Source organism: Ischnura elegans (assembly GCF_921293095.1).
Source record: "Ischnura elegans chromosome 13 unlocalized genomic scaffold, ioIscEleg1.1 SUPER_13_unloc_1, whole genome shotgun sequence".
In the NCBI taxonomy this organism is placed as follows: Eukaryota; Metazoa; Arthropoda; class Insecta; order Odonata; family Coenagrionidae; genus Ischnura; species Ischnura elegans.
The window spans coordinates 10,775,295-10,788,766 of record NW_025791657.1 but is presented as its reverse complement, the minus strand read 5'-3'; the positions used below and the strand labels follow the sequence as shown (position 1 = coordinate 10,788,766).

Sequence of the window (13,472 nt, the reverse complement as noted above, 5' to 3'; positions counted from 1 at the left end):
GGGTGGGGGCAGCTGCCCGCCCCCCCCCCACCTGCCCCTCGCTGGGTACGCCCTCATGCTGATGGCAGCATTCTTAGAAAATTTAAGCTTGGATTTGGTTCATTTTTAATTAATTGGAAAATTATAATGAAACTTTGTAACGTGCACTTTCTTATTTATTTTTTTTCATGAGCTTGGCAACTGTGCTTTGATAGTCCCAACTGTAAATTGTGGATGGAGACTCCTAGGAATGGAAAATAATGGGCATATAATATGGAATTGAGAAATAATCTTGGGAAAATAAATCAAGGTGACCGAGAAACATAACTCAAATTCAATACCACATGTGCGGCAGTTTGCTATTATTGTTATGAATAACAATGATATTGTACTGAGCTTGATTGTATTGAACAATGATATTGTACTATTTTTTGTACTGAGCTCAGGGGGTTATTCTCTAACTCGAAGCTCCCGATCTGGTAGCTTCGAACTAGCTACCAGAATTAGCTACCAAACGTATTCCCTAAATGGAAGTAGCTAACTCAGACCAAGAATTTCTGGGAGCTTTCTCAGACGGATATGGGGTATGAGCAACATTTCGTGCGAACTCAGTTTTACTTTTAGGACCAATGAAATCGCTCGTTTCATTGTGTTGCCTGCGGGAAAATCATAATGTAGTCGTTCTCGGCTGACCTTTTCTTCTAGTGGAAATTAATGTGCTTTGTAAATTACGAAATGCTGAGTGCCTTTAGCTTTCATTATTATAGAAATACATATAAATAATTATATAAGGCTATGCGGCATTTACATTGATGCAATAGTTTCGATTGATGTAGCAGTTTATGCCACGAATGATAATCATAACCAGTAGGTCATGTAAATATAGTGAAGAGAAAATGTTAGTGAACATCAAACACATAAAACCAATGCAATGACATTGTCGTTCTTATTCCCGAGAACTTTTCACTCATTGCTCCTTATGCTTCTACTCGTTTGATACAAAAATTTTGATGACCAACTGTTCCTGTGGAGAGATTGTTCCTTCTTGCACTGCGAAAGAATATTGCAATTACATGTGTATACGATAAGTATATATTATTTCGGGAATATCTTCAACAAAGTTTATGGGAAGGTGGAGATAATTATGTTTGAAAGTTACGTCATTTCGCTCAGATTGGCCTATGCAATCATTTTTCACAATAAGCTTCAAGCGATATTTACACAAAACTCTACTGTCGTTCCGTTCTCACGACGGCTAAATTAATATTTTAATGGTTTTATGAATCAGTATTACATCCCACCACCAACCTTGCAGTATTGCAAGCGAGGGCGATTCATTGTAACTTGACCATCATTATGATAAACCAACCTACGTAGTTCCTTTTCTCAATATAAAAGTCATATTATATTATTGTTTCTGTGATGACTTCCTCCGTGGACTCCGGGAATATCCATGGCTACACTTTTTCAAATTTCAAAACAAATACACAGCCCTAACTACCGGCACTGAAATTAAATGCATATATAATGCCAAAGACACACAAATGAAAGCAGAAAGAAATCATGAACACATTCATTCATTGGAGGAGCAAGAAATTAATTAATAACTATTATGAAACACGTTACATTGAATTATAACACAATAATATCCATCTCTACATGGTCTGCATCTATGTAACACTTAACTCTCTTCACACAATCACCTAACAACAAAGATCGTAGCTGAAAATGCACGGGAAAGTTAATCATAAATGTATAGACACTTGCAAAAAGAAGAGATCCATCTCTGTGCAGTGGATACATTAGCATTGGTAATGATTTCAACGCATCACTTTGTACCAGCACTACAACACACTATCTCTCGCAGCATCAATAATAATCACTACTGTATCCAAGTTTTGTCTTCTCCCTAGTAATGACTTCATGCAAAATAAGATTTCAGTGAAATAAAATGATTAAAAGCAACATTCTTCTTCTCCAAATAATGAAATCAGCTAGTAAATGCAATCAATAGTTCACTCCAAAACATACATGTTTAGTCACGAAATTTATCACTCATTCCAACTACTTTGTTAAGAATATAATAATTGAAGGCTTCAAATAATTTACCCAGCATTCCCGACCTCATTAAAGAAAATAATTATGGAAGACAACAAAAACAGTCAACACTTTCCTTATTTACCACTCCATCGCTAGCCGGGCCAAGAAAAATTCTGATGGGATAAAACAAAAGGTTAGCAACATGCGCCGATTGGTTTACAGCGGTTCATATGAATTCCCTGTGTATTTTAATGGTAGCTAGCTGAAGCGCGGGGTCCCGAGGGCGCACTTCGCGAAGCTACCGTGGTAGCTAGTTTGAAGCTACGGAAGTAGCATCAAAGTCCATAGAGGATAAGGGTTGGAGCCTAATAAGCTACCGGTAGCTTCTGCTAGCTCCTTTGCCGGAGCTTCAGCATTAGAGAATACAAGTGGGAGCTAGTAGGTTAATTAACCCTAATACGGGGAAACATTTTTCTGACGTAATCCGGCAAGGTGAGTCCAATGGGCTCTTTTAACTTATGCTTTTAATTTAAACTATCAAACAGTGAAAAATATTAATTTTCACATCAATTTGTATATAATGTGCACTATAGAATCATTCAAAACATAAAATTGATTATTTTTTGTTTAACAAAAGTTTTGCATTACTTATTAATTTCATACATAGTCAAATAGCGAGTGCAGTAGACTCTAATGACTAATGCTTTCTGTTTTCACTACATAAAATTCCAAACATTTATCGTGGCATGTACATAGTGATAATTTTACATTATTTTGACAATTCACACCAAGTATTTGTAAAATGTACATTACTTTTTACATTTCGTGCAAGCAGACTCACATTGCCCGGATTAGTGGGAATTCTGGGGAAAAAATTTTTTTGTGATTAACTTTAATTCCGAAAAAAGTTTGAATTACTCTTATTTATAGGAAATACACAATTAGAAGAAGTGAAAAATTTACATGCTGACATTTCAATAACAAAATAAAATTCTCAAAAATGTGATGCGATGAGTCCATGAGACTCATCTTGCCTGTATTAGGGTTAAACATCTCTCCACATGAAAGCTACCGCACTTCAAGTTAGAGAAGAGACCCCCAGATTTTGAGCTTCACTAGTGGTGGTTAAACTACATATGGAGAAAACTCCTTTCACCTCTTAAGTTTTGCGTACCTAATTGATGGCAGTAAAGTAAATAATTCAGGTGACGTTAAACTAAATTTATTTTTTTGGATGATCTTGTGCTCTTTTGTGTATTGGGTCGATTGGAACAATTCCCTTATTATTTATCAAATGTCTTTGGCTGTCTTAAAAGCGACTTTTATTATTTGAGAAAAATATTATTTGAGTAATTCATAAATTTTATGTTGGACAGTGATAATTATAATGCTAAATTCTTTTCTAGGGATCTCAGAACCTCAGAGAGTGCATCTGCAAACAGCATTCACTTCATATCTGCTGGAAGAAGGAAATGTAAGGATTGATTCCAGCGACGACTGCATTGGTTCATCTGCCTCCTTGTCACTCATTGAATCCAAGACTCGAACATTCCATGCAGGGGAAGTAACAAATGTGATTGACAAGGACTTGGAAAATTTTAGTTCCCCTCCTACTGGCAAGATAACATCTGGCTCAATTCCAAATGATACACAGTGTAATTCGAAATGCAATCCAGCTTCTAAAATCAACGGAGATGTAGCAACAATTGCTGTTATGGGGGGTATAGATGATACCCCAAAAATCATAGATAGCCTTGGGCTAACCACAATAAGTCAAAACAGAGAAGGTGGCCTAGAGACTGCCACACAATACAAAGAAGAGTTAAATAGTTGCTCAATTGACAGTTCCGGGAAAAGTTGCTTGTCAAATGGTAATTCATATCTATGCTTCCATTGCAGAGCAGGATTCAACACAAAAAGTGAGCTCTCCAAACATCTCCAAATTCATTCAGGCAAAATCACTTTGGACGGTGATGAGAAATCTTTAAAGGGTAAAGATGAGTGTCTCAAAACTCCTGTATCGAATGAGGAATGTAGAAAGTCTGGCAAGCCCTCTGCCTCCAAGAAAAGAAGCAGGCTAAGGCAAAACAAAGTCGGGCTTCTTAAGGAAATGTCTGGGGGAATAGTGGAGAAGAAAAACGTGAGAAAAAGGAGGAGAAGTTTTGTTGTAAATGGGAAACCACGTGCGCAAAATTTGTCCCAGAAGTCCTCCTCTGCAAATAGAAACCTTCCTAATCAGAGAAGTTCGAGCACGAAAAAGAAAACTCACTCCGGCCCAATTTTGCCCAATACTTATGTTCAACATATCCTCGGCGAAGAAAAAAGTTACGCATGCAGCGTGTGCGGAAAATCTTTTTCTAAAAAATACAGTCTCGACTACCACATGCGTGGACATACAGGAGAGAAACCATTTTCGTGCGGCATTTGCGGCAAACCGTTTACTTTCCGACATAATCTCTCCACCCACATTCGCACGCACACCAAGGAAAAACCTTATAAATGCGGCGTGTGCTGCAAGCTCTTCTCTCACAGCTCTGCATTCACCACACACAAGCGGACTCACTCGGGAGAAAAACCCTATTCATGTAGTATTTGCTGCAAGTCTTTTGTTGTGAGGAGCATGCTCAACATTCACATGAGAACACACACCGGAGACAAACCACACGCGTGCAGTGTTTGCGGCAAGCCCTTCAGCGATGCTAGCAACCTCAGAAAGCATATGCGAACACACACAGGGGAGAAACCTTATTCTTGCAGTGTCTGCAACAAGTATTTCTCTCAGAGGGGTCACATCACCAAACACATGCAAACTCACACAACAGGTAAACCGTATTCATGCACCGTCTGCCTCAAGCCCTTTGCTTACAGGTATAACCTCGCCAAACACATGCGTATGCACACAGGCGAGAAACGTTAGTCATGCAAAATTACTTACTGTCATAATTACTGTATTTGTCTGAATATAGTCCCCCCCTTTTTCCAAAAAAGGTCTTTGCTTATAGGTATAACCTCGCCAAACACATGGGTATGTACACAGGCCAGAAACGTTAGTCATGCAAAATTTACTTCCAGTCTTAATTACTGTATTTGTCTGAATATAATCCCCCCCTTTTCCAAAAAACGGCTTTGCTTATAGGTATAACCTCGCCAAACACATAGGTAAGCACACAGGTAAGAAACATTAGTCTTGCGAAATTTACTTCGTCTTAATTACTGTATTTGTCTGAATATGGTCCCCAACTTTTTCCAAAAATGCCCATGGTAAAAGTAACGGGGGGACTTGATTCAAACCCATTTTTTAGTTTGGCTTCTCGGCTCGTCCCTTCCCTTTTCTTTTTCCTTGGCGTTCCCAGACTCCCATTTTCCTCCACTTCCCTTGCTTTTTCCCACAGCACGATCGGTTTTCTCTTGCTTTCATTGTACCTTATGCCCACGAGAAATCTCTGTCGCATAAGGTACCATGAATTAGAGGAAATACCTCCATAATATAAGGCACAAATATATAAAATTGAATCGTCGGATATTGGCACTACCTTCTCCAATTTTTCATTATTTATTTATTATTTCTCCTCTTTACAGGAATTTGGATAATACTGTAATAAAACAAGAAAAGCAAACAATTGAAAAGCACCATGCTCATTCTATAAAACTGCTACGTGAGCATTCGCACTCCTGTTTCTTCAAATCTTCAGGGAAACATATTTCCCTAAAGTTTTTTACAAATTTCCCTTAAAAATGCCCATGGTAAAAGTTAAGGGGGACTATATTCAAACCCATTTTTTTTTTTTTTTTCCTGAAATTCGAGCCTCAAAATTAGGGGGGATATATATTTAGAAGGGAACTATATTCGGAGAAATACGGTAAGTCTTTCACCTTGACTTGTAACTTTGACTGTCAAACACATGAGTACACAGGATTTTATTCATGTAGTTTATGCTCTGAGGCTTTCAGCCAGATAGGCCACCAATACGAGCATGATTATTTAAATAATTGACTGGTTAATTATCATTAATGTTAATTCAGTTGTAATTTAGCTTCAAGCAAATCTGAATTGAGGAGTCTTATACTTATTTATTGCTTAAATAATGAGTAATTAATAATGAGGTACCAAGTAGAGATGGTGTGCCGTCAAAATGATTCCATGAGGAAGGTTTCTAATCACGCATTTTTGGATATTCTGTATGCACTAGGGATACCAACAATAACATGGGATGATGAAGTGGCAAATTATGTTGTTTTGAGAAAGTTGGGTGGATGCATTAGTAAACCCGAGTTTGGAAGAGCTTTTGTGTGGAATCATTGCATTTCAAAAATGAAACTATTTCTTGTAATCTATCCATTACTTTCTGAAAGTAATCGTTACTCTTATTGGCACATGCCAAACTAGAGTACTCACATTAAAAAGCAAGTGCAATGTTATATCTTTATGTTTACAGCCACATTTATTTCAAACATGATACAATTCCCATGTTACTCTTCTATCACTCCATCTCCGAGAGCGGGAGAAAACGAAAAACAATCAACCCAACAGAAAACAAGCAATGCCAACCTTAGTGATATGACAGCCTGTACTCATATTCAAAAGCAAGTGCGATGGTGAGTGTGTCCCCACAAGTATATATTACTAAGTTAAAACGGTGGACGCTGTAATCGCAGTAAATGGCAACAGGTATGATCATAGGAGCAGTTAAAATGTTTCATTAATGGCTTCATACCATTATCAACTTTGCCCTCCAACTATGTAAGGTAATGCAAGATATTTCTGTAATCTACCCTTCCATCTTAGTGTAATATAAGTCAGCTGATATTTTTCTCAACTCTGAATTTAATGATGTGGGTTTTAAGTAAAATGCTTCATTTGTTAATGCAAAGTATGTGTATTAAGTTGTTTTTTAACATTACTCATCCAATTGTGGTGAGAGACTTCGTTTAGCATTTCTTTTCAAAACCTAACTGTAACCAGTTTAAATTTTTTAAATCAAGCTGGTAGTTGTAACTGATTGATAACCCTTGACCATAATTGCTACCACTCCCTGTAACAAATGTCTGGTAATTTATCCTCCTGTTATCTGTTATCCTTCAATATGCCTGCCTTCCTTCCTAAAGTACTGTACAGCTTTCACTTTTTGATGATGTGAATTGATGGCATTCACTGATTTGATTGTGTGTTTTACCGTATACTGTACCAACTCTGTATTAAACTCCCCCTAATCTTCCCGGGCACTGCATATGGTTACTTCTCCATGCTAATACTGATAATTCAATTAAAAAGGGCAATGAAATGGAAAAAGGTGCGTTTGGTGACATACGCTAGGACGGTGGATTTTGTGAGTCTCCTTTACATTCTAAGTAATGGGTAACACACTTCCTTAATGTGTTCATAGCTTATAAGTTATATTTATTACTGTTACGATTGTATTGTTTTTCAAGTAAACATGTTCTAGTGTTAAATAGGTTTCTTGAACCTTCCTATTGTTATTCGAATATTTATGCTATTTAAATTATTAGCCTTTCTTTGAAAGGCTGTAAATAAATGTCCAAATTTTATATTGTTCTTGAAATTAAACTTATTTAACAATTGAGAAAATCATTTTCACCTCTCAAATATGAATCATGATCAGAACCATAATCATTTTGGAAATAGTACAAAGTTTAATTTTTTAAACTCCAAATATTTTGCTTAGAATAAGGAATTTAGTCACTGCATTACATTAAAACTATGAAAATCTGTGGAAAAGTTTTACTTAGCCGACTTTCAGGCATTTCTTTAAAAAACACAACATTGTTCCAAAGTTTTGCCTTTTTGTGGTGAGGGAATTATACCATTTTATGGGATGGTGATATTTTAATTGCCATTCTGTGCATTGCTGAATTTTGGGAATCTCATTGCTTACTTTCAGCCTTGTACTTTAACTTAGAATGGAGAGTTCATTGAGAATTGGGCTATGGCCCATGATCCACTGCAGAAGCAGCAGGTAAGTTCTCTATTGGGTTAGCTAATAACTCCCTTAATTAACCTTCCGGCAGGCATAATATTTGAACTCCCCAGTTCTGGCTCAATGTGCCTGTTAGGCACGTATACGTTAAGACGTTATTAAGTCAAAGCATTGCTCAAAGCTGCAAGTTGAAATGTTAATACGCTATTATCATTGTAGTCTAATACTTATACCAAGTCTTTCATGTAGTATTTACTATAGGGTGGGTTTTTTTTCTGATCAAATTTGCCCTGTGCGGGAAAGTTGCGAAATGATATAAGGATCTCGCACATAAAATTTTTTTCAGATCGGATAATATTAACCACTGCCGCCCGAGCTCTAAAGTTCAAAATTTTGCAAAAAATCAGGCTGATTTCAGAATCAAACGGCTATGAAGACGGATTTTATGAAAATATGGGATGATGGATAATATCATAGAGTGGATACATGTTTATAGTTTATGGAAATGAAATTTCAAGTTTTTTTGACGAAATCTATGGTTAAAAAAATGTCTATGAATTAACAACAAAATTAGAGTATAGACAACCCGCACAAAACTCATTTTTGCCTACATTTCTAAAACTCCATTTTGGGGGCTAAATTGCAGGTAAAATAATACTTATTTCGATTGAATTTCATTTCTTATCAAATAAGTCATCATATGGTAGTAAATAATCCCACAAAAAGTAATAATAAGGTAAATTATTGAAATTAGCATCAATCATAATGGTGAATAACGTACCTGTGGAGCTATTTTCAACAGGAAATTCAACCAAGGCTGAGAAAAAACAACCTGAACACCAAGCATTTCCCTAAGTAGCTGTCTGCTAGTTTCGTAAAAAAACTACCCAGAACTCACCGCGAGGAAGAGGCTACCACATATATTATTCAACCCTAGTCCCCCCTTCATACGGCTCCAAACTGATCCAGCAAGGTGTGATTTAACATGCTATTTAGATAATGATGTTTCACTAAACGTATTCAAGCATTGAGTAGTACACATCGTAGAAGCATCAAGTGATAATGCCTTTAAAAAAATATTCTGCCAATCAAAAATACATACCTTTAAAATTGTGACAAGTTCAGGTGCAATGAGCTTCTCAGATCCAAACTTATACAACTTCCTGTGGGGACTGCCAAAGTCAAACTAAGCAAGAAGGCTGCATAGAGCGTTTCAAAACAAACTGCCACTATGAGCATTAAGGGTCTATGCCGCCTAATAGTGAAAAGAAATGAAAAAGCACTCATGCTATGCCTGTCAGATCTATCGCATCCAACAGAAAGGGTTTGTTGTAACTGATTGCAAAGGATGCAGCTCCTGAATTAGTCACTCAACCGTGCTGCCTGCTTTTATTTTACCTAATTACCAAATGAAAAAGGAGTAATATTATTTTTACTTACTCTTGCTCAGTTGTACATTGCTTTCTTTTCAAGTGATACCTAAAAATAATTTCCTTCTCATTAGGCTGACAATGAGTATTTAACTATTTTTTCCAACTTATTTGAGGTTCAGTGAAGTTCAGGTTCAATTGCAGCAGTTTTGGCAGTGTTAAAGTCTTATTAGATTGCCATCTCATTGGAACGAATTTTTTACCTTTTGGTTTTAGACAATAAAATAAGGCTCTGTAATCAACAAAATAAAATGAACGTAATAATACCCGGATTAAAAATCTTGTCAGTTATTTAAGCGTGGTCACGTCCCTAGTAGCACAAAAAGGATTATATCTAGATATAATACGTATCATTGTATACACTGTATACAGATTATATCTGTATAAAATCCATGCAAATGTCCTCTACCACGCATATAATATCTAGATATTATACGTATTATATCTGCTGCAATAATATGGATTTTATACAGATTAAATATGCGACATAATATAACCCTCCATAATATATATTCAAAATATAATCCATAATATAATAAGATATTATATATTAACCCTCCATATACCTACGAGATAATAGAGAGAGACTATACTTGCCACAAAAAACTATTAACAATGTGAATTCGCGAGAAAAATAATATTTTCAACTAAATATGTCTGAAAGGATTGTACTTCCACTATGCCAGCAAAAGCAAAGATCAATCTAAACCTCAACTACTAGTCCAACCTCAGCTACTAAAACGTACCAGTCCCAGGCAGATATGTATTTGAAATATTGTTTGGGATGAGCAAAAGTTTCAATGTCACTTCAGTAGATGTATCAATCTAATAAAAATTTGAATGTCCTGCCAAACAACCAGCATAAAAATATGTATAAAGAATATGATATCTCTTAAATCACATCTCAGCTCTTACCATGCATGAGGACATCACCATAATGAATTTTAGTGGCAGGAAAGAAAAAAAAACAATTAAAATACAGATATTTTTTATTTTCATTATTCAATCACAATAATAGCTGCAATCCTCTCTTGTTACCATGAAATACTTTGCTGAAACAAATACTGTCATTCTCTTTTGAACAAAAATTATTTTTAAGTGCATTGACAGAAGCCATACTATCTTCAATAGTTTCTCCAACGAATGTCTATTGTCACATCATCCACTTAAAAAAAATCCACATCCACCATAGTTCTATACGTCACTTATACCACTGTCTTTCTGTCTTCTGAATGATAGTTTGGTAACTGAAGAAATGGCACCTTCCTCCAGTCTCGGCACCTTTAATTCAACACGATCTCCCCATCTTCCCGTGCAAGGCCACAGATTCTTTTCTGATATCAATCGATGTGAAGTGCAGCTCACACACCTAAAATTAATAAATAAGAAAATACCAAGTAAATTACTTAGTCATTTCATTTTCAATTTAAGGCATTTCTGAATGAGAAATATATCTAATGACTTGGCTGGTAAATATAGGAGATAACTATATATATATACCTCAATGATTTTTTTATAAAAAACTAGATATAAGCATAAGATAATTTGAGATGATAAAAGCCGGACACAGTTAAATTCCGGTTCATTGCATCACTCACGATTGTAAGATAAAAACGCATATTTCCATTCACGGCGGTTCATACACACTTAGTATATAAGTTTCTGACGAGACTCAATGAATTTCTCAGCATTGCTTTCCATGCAACTTATTAAGTGAGTATCGCTGGTCTTGCGAAATGATACATAAGCTCAAATTAATTCGAAAGGATGAATACCTTAAAAGGTATGTGCTTTCCCCCGTAATATACGGTACTACGCCAAAAATACAATGACTCAGGAAGCCTCATCGAAAATACCTTAGTATATAACTTAGGGCATAAATAATTCAAACAGCTTTTCAAATCTAAGTTAAATAAGTATTTTTAACTGAGTACTGAGTTTCAGACGCATAACACACCAAAGGGCAAGCTAAGAAATAATATTCGATACCATAAACTTGGCTGCTAAATTATAATTCCCACTAACTCCTTCAACCACACGTCTACTGAACGAAATAATACAAAAAACAACTAAAATAAAAGAATTTTCAGTCGAATTGCCGCTACAATATTTTAAATCACCACTTTTAGTATTGGAGACATTCATCAACATCCCCAAGCCACATCTAGCTAGAAATTACATCCAAATAATTACAGCGTGAAAGGGTACATACCTTACTGTTTTTCGTGGAGGTGAAATTGTCTCTTCTGATCGCCCGAATCCACTTGATCTCCAACTCAAGATATTTTGGAAAGCTAAAAACAAACTTTGGGTCCACTCCTAGAGTTTTCTTCGCACCCCGGTACTGAACACATGAAAGGCGTTTTTAACAAAAATGTCTCACAAACACACGTTTCTTAAGCCCAGCGAATGAAATTCAAGAATAAAGGAAAATTAACTATCCTCAGAAACTTCAATTTTCAACAACTTACACCACAAAAATCCCTAAAAAGTGGTGAAACGTAACGTATATTCACTCGTAAACAACGTAGGAGTTTCAAGGATATCACTACTTCGCTCAAAGATGATCTTATGAGTGGACTCATTAAAACCGATAATGTGCAACTAGGCAATTATTAGTTTTTAGAGTGAATATTAATTCACAAATATAATTTTCCTCGGCAGTGTACTCTCCTATATGTTACATTAATATTTTTGGTCGCTAATATGAACTCAAAGGTTTATGCATTATACCGGTATGGATCGATACACCAATATACATAATGTAAATCCCTACATATAATAACGCTGTAATACAGCAATAATACATACGTTACAAAATACATTATGTATAGTATACATCAATTTCCTTCGTAAATACATTATGTACGCGAGTTCTTGTGCTGTGTGCGGATGTTTGAAAGAGAACCAGAGATTTTAAAATATATGATAAATATATATATAATACAGATATGTGTATCTGTATATGATGTATACCAGAATCTTTAAAATATACAATTAATATCCTTATTGTGTAACCATGGATCATCAGACATGTATAAAATATGTATTATATACAGATTTGCAAATATGTATACCGATGTATTTCGAAATCTTAAAAATATACAGATATAATCCTTTTTGTGCTACTAGGGGTGCCCCGTTCCCTATATAATGGATAAAATGTGCATAGCTGTGAGCCACTGTTTTAATAGCCGGGTGAATATGAATGAATTTGTCCTCTAGATATTTAAGTTATACTTAGAAAACAAGATATCAAAGAAATGTTTGTCAGCTGTTTCAAAGTTGATTTACAAGGTGTTGCTCCTACCAAATAGTCTTCTAAAAACATAAAATGAGCTGAATAAGTTTATTGATGAATTCCTTGGTGTATTTACACCATGCATTCACATATTCATTACAAAAATGAAAGCTTCAAGCTTAAATTGGCTTGTGGCATGATAACAATGCCGGTAAAGAATGTGGGATTTGTTGATCGCAAAATTATCATGTGTTAAAAAATGATCGTAGTTTTTCCCGGCGAATCGAATGAATAAAATCTTCTCGGGTTAAGCACCGGGTCAGGCTTTTTGAATTTAAATTTGAATAGGCTGGTCAACAATTGGCCTCAACCGTCCGTTGGCTAGCTCGCTATAAATATCCGGCGTAGACCAAGCTCGGCATTCAGTCTCAGCCCTGAAGACGATGAGTGAGGTACTCATTGAAACGTTGGCCTCAAAAAGCCTGACCCGGTGCTTAACCCGAGAAGATTTTATTCATTATCATGTGTTATTTGTAGAGAATTCGTAGGGTGATTTGGTTGAGCATTTCTCAGATTGACGTGCAATGTACAGATATTTCCCAAGTTGCAGTAGTTCGGATTTGAATTACGATATTCCTGAAGGTAAGCTAAGCAAAGAATGGAACAAGGCCAGAGGTCAGTATGATTAGACGTTGTCGTCTCTGTTTTTCTTAGTGGCTGAGCTGATGCCACTGGTGAGAAATAGCAATGCTACTATTGCTGGTTTTTGGTTTGGAAGATGCAAACCAAACATGAATACAATTTCAAAGCCATTTGTTGAGGCTTTGCAAACCAAATATGAACACA

At 35.8% G+C, this 13,472-nt stretch overlaps 1 protein-coding gene across 5 annotated transcripts in view; it reads left to right on the top strand.

Moving 5' to 3' along the window:
• Window positions 1-4,945, top strand: part of LOC124172283 (zinc finger protein 37-like) — a 65,907-nt gene extending 60,962 nt beyond the window's left edge. For 4 of the 5 annotated variants that reach the window (XM_046551704.1, XM_046551705.1, XM_046551703.1 and 1 more), the window contains one exon: window positions 3,426-4,945. In XM_046551704.1, the coding sequence (XP_046407660.1) occupies window positions 3,426-4,936 (1,511 nt within the window). In that variant the 3' untranslated portion in view covers window positions 4,937-4,945. Of the gene's footprint in view, window positions 1-172; window positions 290-3,425 lie in introns of all 5 variants that reach the window. The other variant, XM_046551706.1, reaches the window with a different exon arrangement.
• The last annotated feature ends 8,527 nt before the right edge of the window (window positions 4,946-13,472 follow it).